Source organism: Balaenoptera ricei, chromosome 11, assembly GCF_028023285.1.
Source record: "Balaenoptera ricei isolate mBalRic1 chromosome 11, mBalRic1.hap2, whole genome shotgun sequence".
NCBI classification, from domain to species: domain Eukaryota; kingdom Metazoa; phylum Chordata; class Mammalia; order Artiodactyla; family Balaenopteridae; genus Balaenoptera; species Balaenoptera ricei.
Genome location: NC_082649.1, coordinates 71,312,783 through 71,332,271, shown reverse-complemented (window position 1 = coordinate 71,332,271; position 19,489 = coordinate 71,312,783). Strand labels below are relative to the sequence as shown.

Below are 19,489 nucleotides of genomic sequence, written 5' to 3'. Positions count from 1 at the left end.
CCAGCCTCTGAAAAAGCAGCCATAGGATCTGTACATTTCTGATCTTATCTCAGGACACTTATCTCCAGTGAGGAAATTGTGCTTCTATTATCCACTATTCCTTCAAGCATTTGGTGAGCACCTGCTGCAAGCAACATACCTCACTAAGTATGTTTCTCTTAGAAGGTTCTTTTCCCCAAGATCAATGTCAGAGGTGCTTTGATTTCCACTTCTGTGGGTATCTCTCAGGGTGAATGTGGTAACCTGGAATCTGTTATTTATGTGTGTGTGTGTGTATGACTTAATTATGACATGCCCCAAGGCCATTTTGTAAGGTAGGTTCTGAGCAATTTTTTTAAATCCAAAATTTGGTATGTGAATCAACAAAAAAGTGAAAGCAAGCAAAACTGGTTTTTCTTTGTTACAGCTAGACAGTTTACAGGATAACCTGGTTAATTGAAAATATTAAGATAAAGGTTTGTGGTACCACTAAGCTCTGTAAAATCGATTCTAGCATTTAATGATTTTCTTTTGCAAAAACTATTTATTTTGTCCTTTACTTTGTTTTTAAACAAACAAGGTGATTATTTAATTCAGATGCACATCTTAATTCATTAATGTTTATTAAGTATCTTTTGCTAAGCATTTTACCACATGGTATATCATTTTGATTAACAGTATTGCGTACTTTTAAAGAATTTTATGTATGTTTCTAGTTCTGAGATTCTGTTTTATTTTCTTAGAAAATTATAAGCAGAAGTCTTTAAATTAAATTGTGTTAGAACTTTTAGCGTCAGAACTCTGCCTTTCTGGTAAAGGTCAAGATTCTCAAAGAAATATGCTACTATATTAATCCCAGTGCTGTGCATATTTATTCCTGAAACAACCCTGTTAATTAGTGGTAAAAATTAATGATTTAAGATCTGTGATTTGAGACTTATCAGTTGCCAATTTGAATGATTAAGCTCGTTACAGTGAAAATGTGATCCACCAGAGAGATTGTGAGGGTATTTACGTGTTGTTTTTCCTGGTCATTTTTTACAGCAATACTGATTCATGAATTAGAAGGAGTATACAGTCTACATTTTCTCTTCTCACACCTAACTTTATTCTGTCCTTAGACAAGTTTGTGATGGCAGTTTTAGCCAAAAGAGAAGTGATTATCTTACTTTGTGTGCATGTTAGACTTGACATCTTTTTACTGAACGATAATCATTTTAACAAGGACAACTCCATGTTTCCTCCACCCAACACCTTAAGGCATGGATGTCCCACTGAATGCCACTTTTCATTTTAAAATGTTTTCTATAATCCAGAAGTACTTTTGAAAAAAATCAACAAAGCTTCACTCTGTAACCAGCTTAACAACAGCAGATCACCATAACAAAACAATTGAATATAAAAATATTATTGCTATTTAGTATTTTTAAGAACTTACCTCCAAAAACCTGTGCGAAGTACCCCTTTGTTTCCGCTTCACTTGTAACTTTTCCTTTATATCGGGCGTCAGTCTCTTGATATAGAGCATTTTTAATTAAAATTAGATCACTAGAAAAAGCAGGGAAATTCATTTCCATAGCGTTGAAAATGTAGCTGCCAAATGGAAAGTTTTAGTAGGAGAAATACTGTAGTGTGTGTGTGTGTTTCTTGGTCTCTGCTTGTCCTTTCTCAGTTCAAGGGCAAGACTCGGAACAGTAGAGATGCTAGGTGGCTGCTGGCATTTGGCGCAAATCTTCAGACTTAAAGCACAGTGCAGGAAATTTCCTTGCAAGAGAAGTTTACAATTTGTCAACTCAGAAAATGTGAGTTCTACCTCGAGACTGAAAGAGGAATTTATAAACAGTTTTTAAAGTTACACAGTTCATTCTTTGTGATCTTTGAATCCAGCACACTGCTTCTTACTTAGCCTGAAGAAAGGCAGGCAGTCTTCCCCCATCAGCAGCAGCTGCTGTGGTTGGTATGATTCTGCAATCAGTGAAAGAAGAAGGATCTGTGGCGCTGCATTAGTCTGGCCTTCTGAACCAAGATAAAGAGCCTTGCTGTTGCCACCTTTGTAGATTGAAGAGGTAAAAACACCATGAAAACAGTGACTTAGACTCCAAGGCTGATCTGGTGACACTGTTAGGTCAGACATATCAAAAATCTTTAATGCTTCCTGTCATAGGCCGCCACTTAGTATTCTAGTAGAGCTCCATCAGGTACCTTCTTGTTAACTTCATGAGTCTGTGAACGTGTCAGAATTTCCAAAGCAGATTCTTTTCATTATGACTAATTAATTACTGGCTTCCCCCCCTGCCCAAAGTAGTGTTGTCAGGGGAAAAGCAATTTTTATCATTTTTTTTATTATAGTATTATTTTAATTGTAAAGATTTAAAAAGTTAACCATGTATGCTCCATTTATTTCTTTTAGATAATTAATGTTTTCTCTTTCAAGAACTCAAAAAGGAAAGCAACAATTACTTATAGCTAAGTGGCAGAAACTTCTTACTATGTGTTGTATAGGTTTTCATCTTGTGTTAATATAGGGAAGCACATTGTGGAGGTGAAAAATTGAAACAGAGTAACCACTTGTCCAGGAAGATTTGAAGCCACTCTGGAGTGGGCAGAATAAACCTCAAGACAGCCCTCTGACATTCAAAAAATTAGGACATTTGGGCTTCCCTGGTGGCGCAGTGGTTAAGAATACACCTGCCAATGCAGGGGACACGGGTTCGAGCCCTGGTCCGGGAAGATCCCACATGCTGCGGAGCAACTAAGCCCATGCGCCACAACTACTGAGCCTGCGCTCTAGAGCCCACAAACCACAACTGCTGAGCCCACGAGCCACAACTACTGAAACCCATGTGCCTAGAGCCCGGGCTCCGCAACAAGAGAAGCCACTGCAATGAGAAGCCTGCGCACCGCAACGAAGAGTAGCCCCTGCTCACTGCAACAAAGAGTAGCCCCTGCTGGCCGCAACTAGAGAAAGCCTGCGTTCAGCAACAGAGACTCAACACAGCCAAAAATAAATAAATAAAATAAATTAAAAAAAAAAAAAAATTGGGGTATTTTACACACACACATCTGGAGTTCTACCTTTTCTTCTTATGATGAAATGGCATGTATGGCCACACAGCACCTGCATTCCTGCAAGCACTAACAGTCAGCAGAGCGCTGGGTAGGGCCTGCTCACCGGAGCTTCGCTGATCCCATCACACCCTGAGGTCTCTTATACCCCTTCGGCATTTGCCTTACGACCCTGGTTTGGATAATCTCTTAGTAAATTGGTAGAAAAACATGTAGGAGAGAAGTTAGAGAAAAGAGAGAAAAGAAATTCCCCCTTTTCTTACACCACTGTCTGACCTGTTTCCCAAACCCCTAAGTGTAGATTTTTAGAAGCCCAGGAAACAGGAACTTGGCCGCATGGAAGCCAAGGGCCATGCTTCCCACCGTTTGTTGTCCCTTATGATACATAAAAATGATAATACGGATTTGTGTGCGGCACTGGGGTGAATAGACCACTAGTGGGGGTTGGATGAATCCAACATTTTGGCACATCCATAATCACTTGCAGCTCAGGGGAAGCTCTGCCTTAGGGAGTGGCAAGTACTGTGTGGCAATAGTGGCGATAAATCCTGACAGCAGAGGTGAAACCCTAGTGTGATTCACTATTTTATTCAGGGTTGCCCATCATTAAAGAATAAAAAGTTTATAAATAAGAATCATCAGTTGTGATATTTTAGGGTTTATTTTCCTAGTCCCCCAAAACATTCAGTGGGCATTTCATGTGTCTGAATCCTATACTGAAATTACAGTGTTAATAGGGACTGTGGAAGCAGTATTGCTGGTAAATATTTTTGGACTTGATTTAATTTACAGAGGGGAACCAAATTTAGAAACAAACCAAAGAGTTTGCAGAATAGCATTTTTAATTTCCTGGCCTAAGTCTTTTAATCAGTGTTTACTAAATAGACATTATAATTTAAATTTTAGAAAGTGGACTCTTTCTCTGCCATGTTAGTGTTCAGTGGTGTTTTAATATGTGTGTTCTTTTGTCCAAAAAAGGTAAGCTGCTGACGTAACCCAGTTACACTTACCAGCCTTACTTATAGATTCACAGCATTTCCTCACCTGCCTGTTTGCCACCTACCACAGTCTCCGGTCGTAATCCCAGGTCCGCAGTCTTTGGCTCCATACCCCTTTTCCTGTGTGTGTGTGTTGTAACCCCCACCCCACCTCAGAGACTTTCTCTTCTCTCTCTTTCCCAACCTTTTGATACTGATATGGAGCCACCAGGCTTATTCTTGTCTTAAAGGAAATGATCTGTCAAGGCATTTTCTTTTTCACTTGTCAGGGCAGGCTTATGTTTATATCATCTACTCCATTCTTAACAGTACTTTTATAATCAGAAGGGTCTTCCTCATTCTAGGGTAAATATTTTTGGTTATGTTCAAAGTACATTTTCTTGTTTTTGTTCCCCAGTCTAGGGGATCTTTGTGGGTGTCGTCTTCATAAATTTTATAATAATTTTATAACTCAATGCCAAAAAGCTTTATCAAACCCCTTTTTCTGCTTGGCACCATACTGAGAAAATCTTCAGCCTCCTCAAATCCTTTTAGAAAGTAGATCAGATCTAAATAATAAATGAATAAAAAGACAACATGCATGAGAGTGATTCCCAGCTCTGTTTTTGTGACAGTTCACAGAATCTCTAGAAGTCTCAAGGGATTTTTATAAAGGCTCCAAATTAATTTGGGTTTCCTTGATCTTGTGTGTGCCATATGCCACTGCAGATGAGAAGCAAAATGAGGTATAACATCAAATCATAATTGGCTCCTGGATCTTCAAACAGGACTCTCTAGGGAAATGGACGTCTTGCCCTTCAGCTTTTTAAAATTTATCAATATTAAATAATCCAATAACTTTAATCTTTGTCGGTTGTATTTTTCATACTTTCAAAAGAAAAGGGCTGTCACTTGAAAAGCAATGGAGAGCTTCCCTGGTGGCTCATTGGTTAAGAATCCGCCTGCCGATGCAGGGGACACGGGTTCAAGCCCTGGTCTGGGAAGATCCCACATGCCGCAGAGCAACTAAGCCCATGCACCACAATTACTGAGCCTGCGCTCCAGAGCCCGCAAGCCACAACTACTGAGCCCGCATGCCTAGAGCCCGTGCTCTGCAACAAGAGAAGCCACCGCAATGAGAAGCCCGCGCACCGCAACGAAGAGTAGCCCCTGCTCACCGCAGCTAGAGAAAGCCTGCGCACAGCAACAAAGACCCAATGCAGCCAAAAATAAATAATTTTTTTTTTAAGTTATGAAAAGAAAAGCAATGGAAACGTTTAATTTTTTTTTTAAGATTTATTTATTGATTGATTTTTTTGGGGGGGTCTTCGTTTCTGTGCTAGGGCTTTCTCTAGTTGCGGCAAGCGGGGGCCACTCTTCATCGCGGTGCGCGGGCCTCTCACTATCTTGTTGCGGAGCACAGGCTCCAGATGCGCAGGCTCAGCAGTTGTGGCTCACGGGCCTAGTTGCTCCACGGCATGTGGGATCTTCCCAGACCAGGGCTCGAACCCGTGTGCCCTGCATTAGCAGGCAGACTCTCAACCACTGCGCCACCAGGGAAGCCCGAAACGTTTAATTTTGAATATACTTTTCTGCACTTTGCTATTTTTTATGGAAGTACAACATAAAGGTATTTAAATGTCCTGTCACACCCCGTAACTCTTCAGTAACTGCATGACTTACTTGGGACAATGGTTAACAGCCATGATATGTGGTGGGTGTCCAATAACTAAATAATTTGCTTTCATATTGAGAAAAGCCGCTTATAAAACAGGATGCCATTATTATTTACTATAGCAAAATTATACGGTATTGCCAAATCCCTAAATCCTCTGTGGTATAATTAATCAAGATGTTTCAGCAAGCAAATTGTTGGCAAAATATGTTGGGCCTTAGAGTGTAAGTTCTCTTGAGGGAAGAATACTTAGCTTTGGTTTAGAGACAAGGTCTTCCATGGTTTTAGCTATCTGGTGAACTTGTCTGTCTTTCCTCACCAGTGACAGTGACAGGCTCAGTGGCAGCTCCCTGGGCCTCCTTGCCAGTTGCATGCACTGAGCATTTGATATGTTGGCAGACAGAGCTGATTCTTTGATGCGTGTCTGAACCTCTACAGGTCTGCTTTTGGCAGAATCGAGTGTGACTCTTATCCTTTACCCATTAAGCTATCATTATGGCTTCCTTATCTTTATTTCTTCTGCAGCATGCCTTTGAAAGTGTTTGGCTCTTTTTTGGCCGTTTACTTGATAATGTACAAACGTGGAAAGTGTGCATCTTATTTCTAAATTACAGTGTATTTCTTCAAAGGAAAGGGGGTGGGGCTTAAGTAAAGATTTGTCAAAGTAAGTTGACAGCTCGGGTGGACTTACTTTGATTACTGATATGGAATTCTTTCTTAAGAGTTTGGTTTACAAATCCCCTGTGAAAACATACTTAAAAGCCTCTGCTTAGCCCCAGAAATACTGTGTGTTCCTCTCTGAGCCTGATGTATTGCATATCATCCTTTTTTCTCATCACTCTAAGTTGTATGGGGTGTCTATTAGAGAAATATTGGTGTCTTTTGTATTTGGCCTCTTGTATTTTTTGTGTTCTTTAGCCAAGGTCAGATGAGGCATATTTAGAGAAAGGTAGTTGTGTGTAATTGCCATATATGAAGTCTTTTCAGAACCCCAATCCAATTTACTCTATGTTGGAGCAATTCTTAGCTGCTAGGAACATAACTAAGAGCCTGCGGTAGATAATGCTTAGCAATTATCTCCTCTGTAACGAGGTTGCTTCTGTGCTTCTTCCATTGGGATGTCAAAGGTAAGTTTAATCTGTCGACTTACATCATGTAAAATATTCCAGAATTATCTGTTATTCCAGGATGTTAACTCTGTTTGAAGCATTGGTAGTGTTTTGAAGTTCTGTGAACAGAAGAGGGGCGATGAAAATGGATTCCAAACACAGGGAACTATTCACAGCAGGCTGACGGCTCAGAAAACAAAAGCAAGCCTGGGCTGCCTCATGGTAGTACGCATGGCCAGATGTGGGGTCAGAGAAACCCCCTTGTGAACAGAGTAGGGAAAAAAATATCCATGTTCATGATCTTCATTGATTAAAATGAAACCATTCACTTACTCTGTATATCAATGTTTTATCTCACTCTACAATGGCAATAAAAAAGCCAATTAAACTTTTATTTCCACTGAAAAGAAACTGTTAAAGTTGTGATTGGTCATGAAGTCTTTTATAGAATATAATGACCTTAATTCAGGGTGAAACAAAAAATTCGCCATTAAAATAGCTTTCAGTGTACACTGAAAACTATGACATTAATCAAAGAAATTGAAGAAGACACATTGGACTTCCCTGGTGGCGCAGTGGTTTAGAATCTGCCTGCCAGTACAGGGGCACAGGTTCGAGCCCTGGTCTGGGAAGATCCCACGTGCCACGGAGCAACTAAGCCCGTGCACCACAACTACTGAGCCTACACTCTAGAGCCCGTGAGCCACAGCTGCTGAGCCCATGTGCCACAACTACTGAAGCCTGCACGCCTAGAATCCATGCTCCGTAACAAGAGAAGCCACCGCAATTAGAAGCCCACACACTGCAACAAAGAGTAGCCCCCACTCACCGCAACTAGAGAAAGCCCACACGCAGCAACAAAGACCCAATGCAGCCAAATAAGTAAATAAATAAATTTATTTATTTATTAAAAACAAAAAAAGAAATTGAAGAAGACACAAATAAATAAAAAGATATTCCTGGGACTTCCCTGGTGGCACAGTGGTTAAGAATCCGCCTGCCAACGCAGGGAACATGGGTTTGAGCCCTGGTCCGGGAATATCCCACATGCTGTGGAGCAGCCAAGCCCGTGCCCCACAACTACTGAGCCTGTGCTCTAGAGCCTGCACGCCACAACTACTGAAGCCCGCACGCCACAGCTACTGAAGCCCGCATGCCTAGAGCCCATGCGCCACAAGAGAAGCCACTGTAATGAGAAGCCCGTGCACCGCAACGAAGAGTAGCCCCCCCGCCACAACTAGAGAAAGCCCGCGTACAGCAACGAAGACCCAATGCAGCCAAAAATAAATAAATAAATAAATTTATAAAAAGAAAAAAAAGATATCCCATGCTCATGGATTGGAAGAATTAATAGCGTTAAAATGTCCATCCGGGGCTTCCCTGGTGACGCAGTGGTTGAGAATCTGCCTGCCAGTGCAGGGGACACGGGTTCGAGCCCTGGTCTGGGAAGATCCCACATGCCACGGAGCAACTAGGCCCATGAGCCACAACTACTGAGCCTGCGCGTCTGGAGCCCGTGCTCTGCAACAAGAGAGGCCGTGATAGTGAGAGGCCCGCACACCGCAATGAAGAGTGGCCCCCACTTGCCGCAACTAGAGAAAGCCCATGCACAGCAACGAAGACCCAACACAGCCAAAAATAAATAAATAAAATTAAAAAAAAAAAATGTCCATACTACCCAAAGCAGTATACAGATTCAGTGCAATCCCTATCAAAATTCCAATGACATTTTTCACCAAAGTAGAACAAACAATCCTAATATTTGTATGAAACCACAAAGACCCTGAAGAGCCAAAGCAATCTTTTTTTTTTAATATTTTATTTATTTATTTATTTATTTATTTGTTTATTTATTTGGCTACATCGCGTCTTTAGTTGAGGCATGTGAGATCTTTCCTTGCAGCACGCAGGCTCTTTGTTGCAGTGCGCAGGGCTCTAGTTATGATGCATGGACTCGAGACCACGCAGGCACAGTAGTTGCAGCACACAGGCTCTCTAGTTATGGTGCGCAGGCTCCAGAGCACGTGGGCTTAGTTGCCCCGCGGCATGTGGGATCTTAGTTCCCAGACCAGGGCTCGAACTCGCATCCCCTGCATTGGAAGGTGGATTCTTAACCACTGGACCACCAGGGAAGTCCTGAGCCAAAGCAATTTTGAGAAAGAACAACAAAGCTGGAGGCATTACCCTCCCTGATTTCAAACTATATTATAAAGCTGTAGTAATCAAAACAGTATGGTATTGGCATAAAAACACACATAGATCAATAGAACAGAATAGAGAGCCCACAAATAAACCCAGGCATATATGGCCGATTAACTTATGACAGAGAAGCCAAGAATACACAATGGGGAAAGAACAGTCTCTGATAAATGGTATTGGGAGAACTGAACACACAATGGAATATTATTCAGCCATAAAAAAGAATGAAATCCTTCCATTTGGATGGCCTTTGAGGGCATTATGCTAAGTGAAGTAAGTCAGACGGAAAAAATAATACCGCATGATTCCACTTATATGTGGAATCAAACAAAAACGGAGATCATAGATACAGAGAACAGGTTGGTGCTTGCCTGAGGTGGGTAGGTAAAATGGGCGAGGGAAGTCAAAAGGTACAAATTTCCAGTTATAAAATGAATAAGTCATGGGAATGTAATGTACAGCATGGTGACTATGGTTAATAGTACTGTATTGCGTATTTGAATGTAGCTAGGAGAGCGGATCTTAAAAGTTCTCATCACAAGAAAAATAATTTTTTTGTGACTGTGTATGGTGATGGATGTTAACTGGACTTGTGGTGATTATTTTGCAGTATACACAAATATCAAATAATTGCACTGTACACCTGAAACTAATATAATATGTCATTTATACCTTAATTTTTTTAAAAAATAAGCTTTTATTAACAGTGGCTTTCTAAATGAATGTGTATTGGTAATATCAATATATGTTAATGTGTATTGATGAAATTCAAGTTGTAGTTATAAAAAAGGATTTTTAATTTATTTAAAGTTTCTTATGCTAGCATTTATATTTTCTATATTTTGTCAGTCTTTTAGTGTATAATTTTTAACTTATTCAATTATTTATACTTTATTCTTTTATGTGTTGCTTTTGTCTTCAAGCATAATTGAAGCTCATTAACTTTTTTGTTTTTACAAAATATTTTACGTTATTTCAACTAATGAGGCATTGGGTGTATAGTGGCAGGATTATTGGCCTAGGAATGAGAAAACCTGAGTTCTAGTTATAAGGCTATTTTTCTCTGATTTATTAATGTCATGTAGTCTTTCCATGAGCTTCAGTTTTCCATCCATAAGCATACATAATGAGACTTCTGATCCAAACAAAATGGCATAGATTTGTCTTTCCTTGCTTCTACCCTGTTAAGTACAACTATAAAAACCAGAAGTAACGCAAAAGAAAATCAGGAACACTCTGAACAGTAGAAGGAGGAAGATGATCTGGTGCAGGACCCAGAACTCGAAGAACAGCACAGCAGCAGGTTGTCTTACAACCCTCCCACCCAACAGAAGAAGGGGACCCAGGCCTGGTGTTTCTTGACCTCCAGTGTAGCAAAGGAGGGTGCCCCAGTTAGGCTCATTCCTCTCCCAGATCAAATGGGAGTCCTGCCAACAATACCAGGTGAGCCCAGCAAAACTGGCAGGAAGGATTGGAAGCCCTACTGACAATAAGTGGCCACTGGGGTAGTATGTTTCCTCCTTTTCATGAAGGTGTGGTGGGAGCAGGGGAGGAGTCCCATCACAGCCAGCCTGGCCTGGGAAGCAGTCTTCATCTCTGAAGGTCAGAGGCTCCCCACTCAAGGCATACCAGATGGCCTAGCCGTGGGAAACTTCTCTCACCCCTTCAAGCAACACTGCCTGGGAGTCTACTAAATTCCCACCTCAAGAAATTAGGAAAAGAAGAACAAAATAAAATAACTCAAAGCATACAGAAGTAAGGAAAGAACAAAGATGAGAACAGAAAAATCAGTGACATTGAAAAGATGAAAATAGAGAAAAACCAATGAAACAAAAAGTTGGTTCTTTGAAAAAGTCAATAAAATTGATAAACCTTTAGTAATGACTAACAAAAGCAAAAACACGACACAGATTAGCAATATCAGGAATGAAATAGTGGACGTTGTTACCCCAAAACTGGGTTTGCGTCTTGGTGGGTGTCGAGCCAAAAGACAAAGCCAAGCCAAAGATCAGTAGAAGGAAGGATTTATTATTACTTGCAGCAATTAAGAACTACTGGGCTTTCCCAAAGCAGGGTTTCCCCAAACAGCAAAATTGGGGGAGTTTTAAGCTAAGGATACATGCATATTCATGAAGGGGCTTGAGTGGTCCACAGAGTCCAAACTTTTAGTTGATTGAAGTCATGAGGGTTGGAAAAGGTCAGCATCATCATTCCTTAGGTTTCAGTTGATCTGGTGGTTGAGCTTTTCAGGCTAGTCTTACCATTGAAACAGAACAGGGAGTCTAAGACTGATATGTTATCTTTGTTATTGTTACTTCTCTTGCCTGATAATAGTTAGTTTCTGCATTCTTTTGTTCCCTTAAGATCATTAGTTACTGGGACCTGTTCAGGGGCAAGCATGGTGGCCAGGCTTAGATCACAAAATGTCTTAGGCCAAAAATGGCTTCTCTTCTGTCAAGAAAGCCGTGCCTGGTTCTGTTTCTCCTGGGACCTCCTACCGTATCTGCTTACAATGTCACTACACATCCTCTGTAATAAGAGAATGCTATTAACAACTTTATACTCATAAACTTGACAACTTAGAAGAAATGGACCAATTCCTTGAAAACAACAAACTGCAAAACTCAACCGAGATAAAATAGATAACATGAGTAGTCCTATAGCCATGAAAGAAATTGAATCCATAATTTTAAAGCTCTCGAAAAAGAAATCTCCAGGCCCAGATGGTTTTACTGGAGAATTCAAAGAAGAATTAACACTAATTTTACACAGTTTGTTCCAGAAAACAGAAAAGGAAGGAATTCTTCTCAACTGATTGTGTAAGACCAGTATTTGCTCTAATACCCAAACAAGGCAAAGACAGTACAAAAAAAAAAGAAAACCACAAATCAGTATCTCTCATGAACTTGATGAAAAAAATCCTTAACTGGGCTTCCCTGGTGGTGCAGTGGTCGAGAATCTGCCTGCCAATGCAGGGGACACGGGTTCAAGCCCTGGTCTGGGAGGATCCCACATGCTGCAGAGCAACTAGGCCCGTGAGCCACAACTGCTGAGCCTGCGCGTCTGGAGCCTGTGCTCCGCAACAGGAGAGGCCGCGATAGTGAGAGGCCCGCACACCGCAATGAAGAGTGGCCCCCACTTGCCACAACTAGAGAAAGCCCTCGCACAGAAACGAAGACCCAACACAGCCATAAATTAAATAATTAATTAATTAATTAATTAATACAATTAAAAAAAAAATTGGGTTGGCCAAAGTGTGCCTTTGGTTTAAAAAAAAAAAAAATCCTTAACCAAATATTAGCAAAGCCAACAATATATAGAAAAGAAATATAAATTATGCCCAAATGGGCCTTATTCCAAATCTGCAAAGCTGGTTCAGTATTAAAAATCAGTCACTCTAATCCACCATATCATAAGTGAAAGGCTGAATGTTTTCCCTCTAAGATTGAAAACAAGACAAAGGTATCCATTGTCATCACTGCTATTCAGCATAGCACTAGAAGATCTAGCCACTGCAATAAGGCAAAAAAGAAAAAGAAGAGGGCTACAGATTGGAAAAGAAGAAATAAAACTGTCTCCATTCACAGATGACATGATTGTCTATGTATAGACTCCTAGAACTAGTAAGTGAGTTTGGTAAGGTCTGAGGATACAAGATCAACACACAAAAATCAATCAGACTTCTACATACTAACAATGAACCTGTGGAAACCCAAGTTAAAAACAATACCATTCATAATCTCTACAAAGAAAAATACTTAGGGTAAACATAACAAAAAATATATAGGGTATGTGTGCTGAAAATTACAAAATGAAAGAAATCAAAACCTAAATAAATGGAGAGATGTGCTATATTTGTGCATTGAAGGACTTGACATACTAAAGATGTCAGCTCTTCCCAAGTCCTGTCAAAATCCCAGCAAGGATTTTTGTAGGCGTAGACAAACTTATTCTAAAATTTATATGGAAAGACACAGACCCTAGAAGCTAAAACAATCTTGGAAAAAGAAGCATAAAGTGGGAGGAATTATTCTTCCCAATATTAAAGCCTATATATAGCTGCAGTAATCAAGATGATGTGGTATTGGTAGAGGGATAAACAAATAAATAGGACAGAAGAAAGAATCCAGAAATAGACACACACAAATATGCCCAACTGATATTTGACAAAGGTACAAAAGATTTCTCAATAGAAGAGAGCATTTTCAACAAATAATACTGGAACAGTTGCACCAAAAAAGAAAAAAAAGAACCTTAACCTTTTTTTTCCCCAAAAACTTCAAAATGGATCACCATTTTAAATGTAAAACTATAAACCCTTTAGGGAAAAAACACAGGATAAAAAAATTTTTTTAATTTATTTATTGTATTTATTTTACCTTTGGCTGCTTTGGGTCTTCATTGATGCTCGCGGGCTTTCTCTAGTTAGCAGGGCCTACTCTTCATTGCGGTGCATGGGCGTCTCACCACAGTGGCTTCTCTTGTTGCGGAGCACGGGCTCTAGGCATGCAGGCTTCAGTAGTTGTGGCTCACGGGCTCTAGACCGCAGGCTCAGTAGTTGGGGTGCACGGGCTTAGTTGCTCTGCAGCATGTGGGCTCTTCCTGGACCAGGGCTAGAAACCTTGTCCCCTGCATTGGCAGGCAGATTCTTAACCACTACACCACCAGGGAAGCCCAGGATAAAATTTTGAATCTAGGGGTCAGCAAAGAGTTTTTTAGACTTGACATCAAAAGCATAATCCATAAAAGGAAAAACTCATAAATTGCACCTTGTCAGAATTAAAAACTTTTGCTCTGGAAGGACCTCATGAAGAGGATGAAAAAAAAACTACAGACAAAGGAGAAAATATTTTCAAACCACAAGTCTGACAAAGGACTGGTATATTGAATATATGAAGAACTCTCAACTCAACAGTTTAAAAAACAGTCCAGTGGGGTAAAAGACATAAACAGACATTTGACTAAAGAGGATATACAGATGACAAGCACATGAAAAGACGTTCAGTAACGTTAGCCATTAGGGAGATGTAAATTAAAACCACCATGAGATACCACTATGCACCTATCAGAATGCATAAAGTTAAAAATAGAACAACAAATGCTGGCAAGGATGCAGAGAGACTAGATGGCTCATCCATTGTAAAACTGGAAAACTGTTTAACAGTTTCTCTTTAAAAAACGTGCAACTACTGTGACTCAGTAACTGTACTTTTGGACATTTAACCCAGGGAAATGAAAACTTAGGTTCACAAAAACCTATACCCGAACATAGCTTTTTGCATAATGGCCAAAAACTGGAAACACTCCAGATGTCCTTTAGTGGATAAATGGTTAAATAAACTAGTACATCCATACCATGAAATACTATTCAGCAAAAAATGGGAACATACTATTGATGCAAGCAACAACTTAGATGAATATCCAGAGAATTATGTTGAGACAGAAAAGTCAGTCACAAAAAGTTGCATCCTCTATGATTCCATTTATAATACATTCTTGAAATGGCAACATTATAGAAATGGAGAACAGATTAGTGTGCTTGTCAGGAGTCAGAGATGGGGGAGGGGTACCAAGGGAGATGGATGTGGCAGTAAAAGGTCAACAGGGATCCCTGTGGCTACAGAAATGTTCTGTATCTTTTTTTTAAAAATATTTATTTGGTTTTGCTGGGTCTTAGTTGCAGCAGGTGGGCTCCTTAGTTGTGGCTTCCAGGCTCCTTAGTTGTGGCATGCGAACTCTTAGTTGTGGCATGCATGTGGGATCTAGTTCCCTGACCAGGGATCAAACCTGGGCCCCCTGCATTGGAAGGGCAGAGTCTTAACCACTGACCACCAGGGCAGTCCCAAAATGTTCTGTATCTTGATTGTATCAATGTCAGTAGTCTGGCTGTGATATTATGTTATAGTTTTACAGAATGTTACCACTGGAAGAAACAAATTAAAGGGCACACAGGATCTCTGTTTATTTTTTACAATTGCATGTTAAGCTAAAATTAATACCATGTTACAGTAAAAACAAAGCTTTAAAAAACAAACACCAACTCCAGACCCATCCTATGATCGACTCTATTCACATGTGAAATGGAAGTGCCCAGGCTGAGCTCCATCTCACACTTCTTTTCCAATCTGGTAATGATGTCTAAAACCAACTGTTTTTGCAATTTTCCTCTGAATATTTTAGCTGTCCTAATTTTATTAATAATTTTATTATTAAACAGTTTGCGGGGAGGATTTTTTTTTATTTAGAGTAACTGTTAACAGTTTGAGGTCCTCATGGTAAATTCTGTGACATTTTATGGTGATAATATATTACTTACATATTACCCAAGTATTGAAACCTCATTTCCCCTTATCTTTTTTTTCTTTGTTTTTCAAGTGTCAATATACAGTATCTGGTTTTATGACAAGAATGACTGTCACCGCATAGCCAAACTCATGGCCGAGTAAGTATTTCTGTTTACACCATAGATTTAATTAGTGATATATGGGAGATGAAAAAATGACTTTTCCCCTTTCTCTTTGTTACTGGAGTCCACTAACTCATGCTATTTTCCCCTGATTTCCTGTTACTGTTGAAGTTTTGAAAAAGGCAGCAAAGCTTAAAGAAATCTAAAATTATCTATAATCCTACTACTACTAGCATTACTGTTTTTGTCTGTTTCATTCCAGTCTTTTTCTTTACGTGTACCTTGGGTTGATGTGTGTGATTGTTTCTTATGTCCACTGAGAGAACAATGCACAACATAAAATTTGTGAGTTAATTTTTATTCAGTGACCTTACTGAGCGCTATAGCCTGGGAGATGGCCTCTCAGAGAGCTCTGAGGAACTGCTTCCAAGAGGTAAAGGAGGAGCCAGGATATATATGAACTTTTTTTTTATATATATACATCAGAAAAAAATCATCTACTCAAGATGTTACCACCAAGAGGAAAATACCATAGGAAAAAATATATTTACATAATTGAAACCAGCTAAAGACCACTTTGTTTTTAAACCAAAAAGGTAAGAAAAAAAAGAATTCATAATATGACCCTCAGCAATAGTAACAAGAATTTTAAAATACTTTAAAAAGAAAAAACCAGGGAGCTGGAGAATGGAGTGCCAGAAGAATGAGGATATATGAACTTTCTTGCTGAGAAAAACATGTAGTCAAGCATCAAAAGATTACTGCCAATAGCAAAGGACAGACATCTCAAGTTGATGATTTTCGTGCTTTTCTATGTATGGGAAGATGCAAGAATCTGGGGTCATTGAAATGATTCCTTAGATATGCATCTTAATCTAAGGACCAGTATATCCAAAGCACAGAACGTTTCCTGTTTTTCTCCATTCTGAATTCCTCTCAGGGTGCACTCTCTGTGGGCAACTGCAGTAGCTATAGGCTTGATGTTTCTTGAACTGGAATGGCAAGCAACACTTTTTTCTTTACACTTACAAAAGTAAGATCATACTGTACATCCTACTTTTCATGTCAACAGCATTTTTCCAGGGCATTCTAGTATTTATAACGACTGCATTGTATTCAGTCCTGCAGACAGATCATAATTTAACTGTTAAACATGTGGTTAGAGCCATTGAACTGCCTAGCTCCAGAGGGTATCCTCTATATCCAGTGCACAGCCTAACCGCCACATGCAGTGGATCTGACTTAGGTTCTCTCCAGATTTCCACTGTAGCAGGTGGAACTGTGTTCAGTAACTGATAGAGAACTTCTGCACACATCCGTGGCTACTTCCTTTAAGAGAACTTATTTTTGACACAGATTCTAGGTTTAGTAGTCCCCAATCCTCTAATGTATTATGTTCCAGGAGAGTTCTTATAAACCAGAATCTTGGAATTTGGAAAGTAATTTTCATTGGATTGATGTTCTGAGCGATGGTTCATCGACCTTTCTCAGACTGGCGCACAGAAGCCACCCCTCATGTGGCTTACCTGTATTGCTGGTATGGCCATTCTGGTTTCTGGGAGCCCAAGACACTTAGGTGCTAGAAGGGCCTGAGGTGCTACAGAGCTCTGGACAAACTGTTGCAGTGGGCAGCGAGTTCTGGTGCACTTATGTTTCCTTTGCAATTTTTGCCTGAATCTCCTCAGAAATGCAGACCTCTCTTTCCCCTCTGTCAAATCAAAATTCCCTTTGCTCTCCTGCAAGGTTTTTACCTACATGCTTGGGGGGAAACAGTATTAATTTTCTTTTTAACAGTCTAATTTTAAACTAATTCTTGTAAAAGTGTAAATAATTAGGCCCAAAATCTCAGTTCCAGGTATATTTGCATTTTAAAAGAGGTGCACATGGCTAAGGCCATGTTTTAGTCCAGGACTGCTAACATGTCTCAAGTGGATGTTTATCTGCTTCCTGCTTTGTTTGCTGTAGCTATGAGCCACTGGCAGGCCATGTTTATTACTGTGTGCACCCCAAGGACATTGTTCCATATGAACTTGTGTCATTCATTTGAAAATGTGTTGTTGGCTCTCTAGAACCAGACTTTCTTTTTAGAACAACTTTTCTCTAAAAAAAAAAAAAAAAAGATAATAAACTTTTTTTACAAACCCATTTATTTGACTATTTTGTAGTTTTGAAAGTGACAGCAGAGGCAGCTTCTGATAACTTAGAAGACAAAGATTTGTTGATTCTTGATTGTCCTGAAATCCAGAATATTTTTCTTAAATATCTATGCTTTGGAATATATTAATATATAGACTTTCTCCTGCAGATTGAGAGCTTTTGGGCCCAAAGTGAGAGAACCTGGCTTTTGCAGCACTAACAGCTATTTGCAGGAAACCATTGTGAGCTTTTTTCTCTCTCAGGGCAGGTGGTACACCTAAGGCAAGACTTCAGAATGTAGATAAAGCAGAAGACTGAAGGCCTATCTGAAACTATTGTATTGAGCCTAGAAATAGGATGAGGAAGTAGAAACAGAAAGCAGAAAGGAAAAAGAAGGACATTCAGGGTTCCTTCACTAGAAATGCCCAAAAGAGGGACATTTGCTTAAGCTTTAAGCTTGTTTTACTAGAAGCAGGGGTGGTATTGAAACTGATTAGTGAATGCCCTCGTGAAACTGTTGATAGTGAGTTTTCAAGTGTCTGGCCTATTTATGGCTGAAGAGAATACCTAATATGTTAACATTAACTTTGTGATAAATGGTGTTCTGGTCACCGAAGATAAAAAGGTTACTTTATCTTTCTTTGCTCTAACTTTGCCTGCATACAGCCTCTATTTGCTACATATTTCAGAATATCACCTCTATTAACCAGAAATACAGGTAAAATTCTTTTGGGCATATTGTGCATCTAAATAAATGTGCCCGTTATTGCCCATTCTGTTAAATCTAGTTCTTATCACTGTTTTGACAGCTGCAATATAATAAAAATTCTTCAAGTAAAAAATTGATTTATTCCAAAAGGTGTTAATAAGAACTGAGAAGCTGTGTAGGAGAGCAAGAAGGTGGATTCAGGCTGATGTGGCCTATAACTGAGTATTAACTAATTAGTCAATTTTAATAGTACTCTTTTTTCTTATTATTAAAAGAGTGCCTGTTAATTATGGAAAATGAAGAGAAGTACAAAAAAAAAAAGCGAAATTGCTTGTAACCTACCATCAAGAAATAACCAATGTATATCTCTCCAGTCTTTTTTTCCTTTGCAACAGGCCTCACAGTTGTCACAATACAGTATTTCTTTCCCAAGAGTTGATTACCAGTATGGATATAAATGAAACAATATTTATTCTAATTGGTCTGATCCTCATATCACATGCCTGTCTTCTTTCAGTCTGCCATCAAGTCCATGATTCTACATTTGTTTTATAAATAATAATCCTATTAAGAGCTGTAAGAATCTAAATAGAGAAACGACACCATTACCTTAAAGCAGCATTTTCCAAATAAGAATCCTGCTTCAAGAGAAGATTCTACGGTCAAATAAATTTGGGGAAATCTGTAAGCCCATCCTTGGAGAATCATAACACATTTTAGCATGTTAAAAACTCAGAATGTTTTTGCTGTTTAAAAAAAAAATCTGTTTAATATTGTTTAACCCAGTATTTTCAAATAAAAGAACCATCCCACACACACTATTGGGAGTTCCTGGACAGGCTGTTTTAAAGCAGTAAGCTGACACTGGGTGGCCTGTTGTTGACCTACTCCTCTTAGTCCATAAAAACAAACCTTTTGCTACTGAATTGTTTTATTGCCTGTCATCATCACTGTCTGAAAGTTCTCAATTAATATGATTATCAAGTTGTGACTGTACCCATAATATCCCATGGCAGGTAGGCCTATTCATTACAGTTGGGATTGAAACCTGAATGGATCTTTAAAAGAAAAAAAGACTAGTTGCCTTATTAAAATTTATTACTTTTATTTCAAGCTTGAAGAAAAATATAAGAAACAATAATATATCCATGTGCTCACCACCCAGCTTTCAGTTTCTCACATTTTGCTATAACTGCTTCAGACTTTAATATGTGGCAGGGGAGAGAGGATGTT

At 39.3% G+C, this 19,489-nt stretch overlaps 1 protein-coding gene across 1 annotated transcript in view; it reads left to right on the top strand.

The window, feature by feature from the left end:
- Positions 1–19,489, top strand: part of DCP1A (decapping mRNA 1A) — a 61,197-nt gene that overhangs the window by 12,995 nt on the left and 28,713 nt on the right. Inside the window, exon 4 of the mRNA XM_059939923.1 lies at positions 15,381–15,447. Coding sequence (XP_059795906.1) covers positions 15,381–15,447 — 67 coding nt within the window. The remainder of the gene's footprint in view (positions 1–15,380; positions 15,448–19,489) is intronic.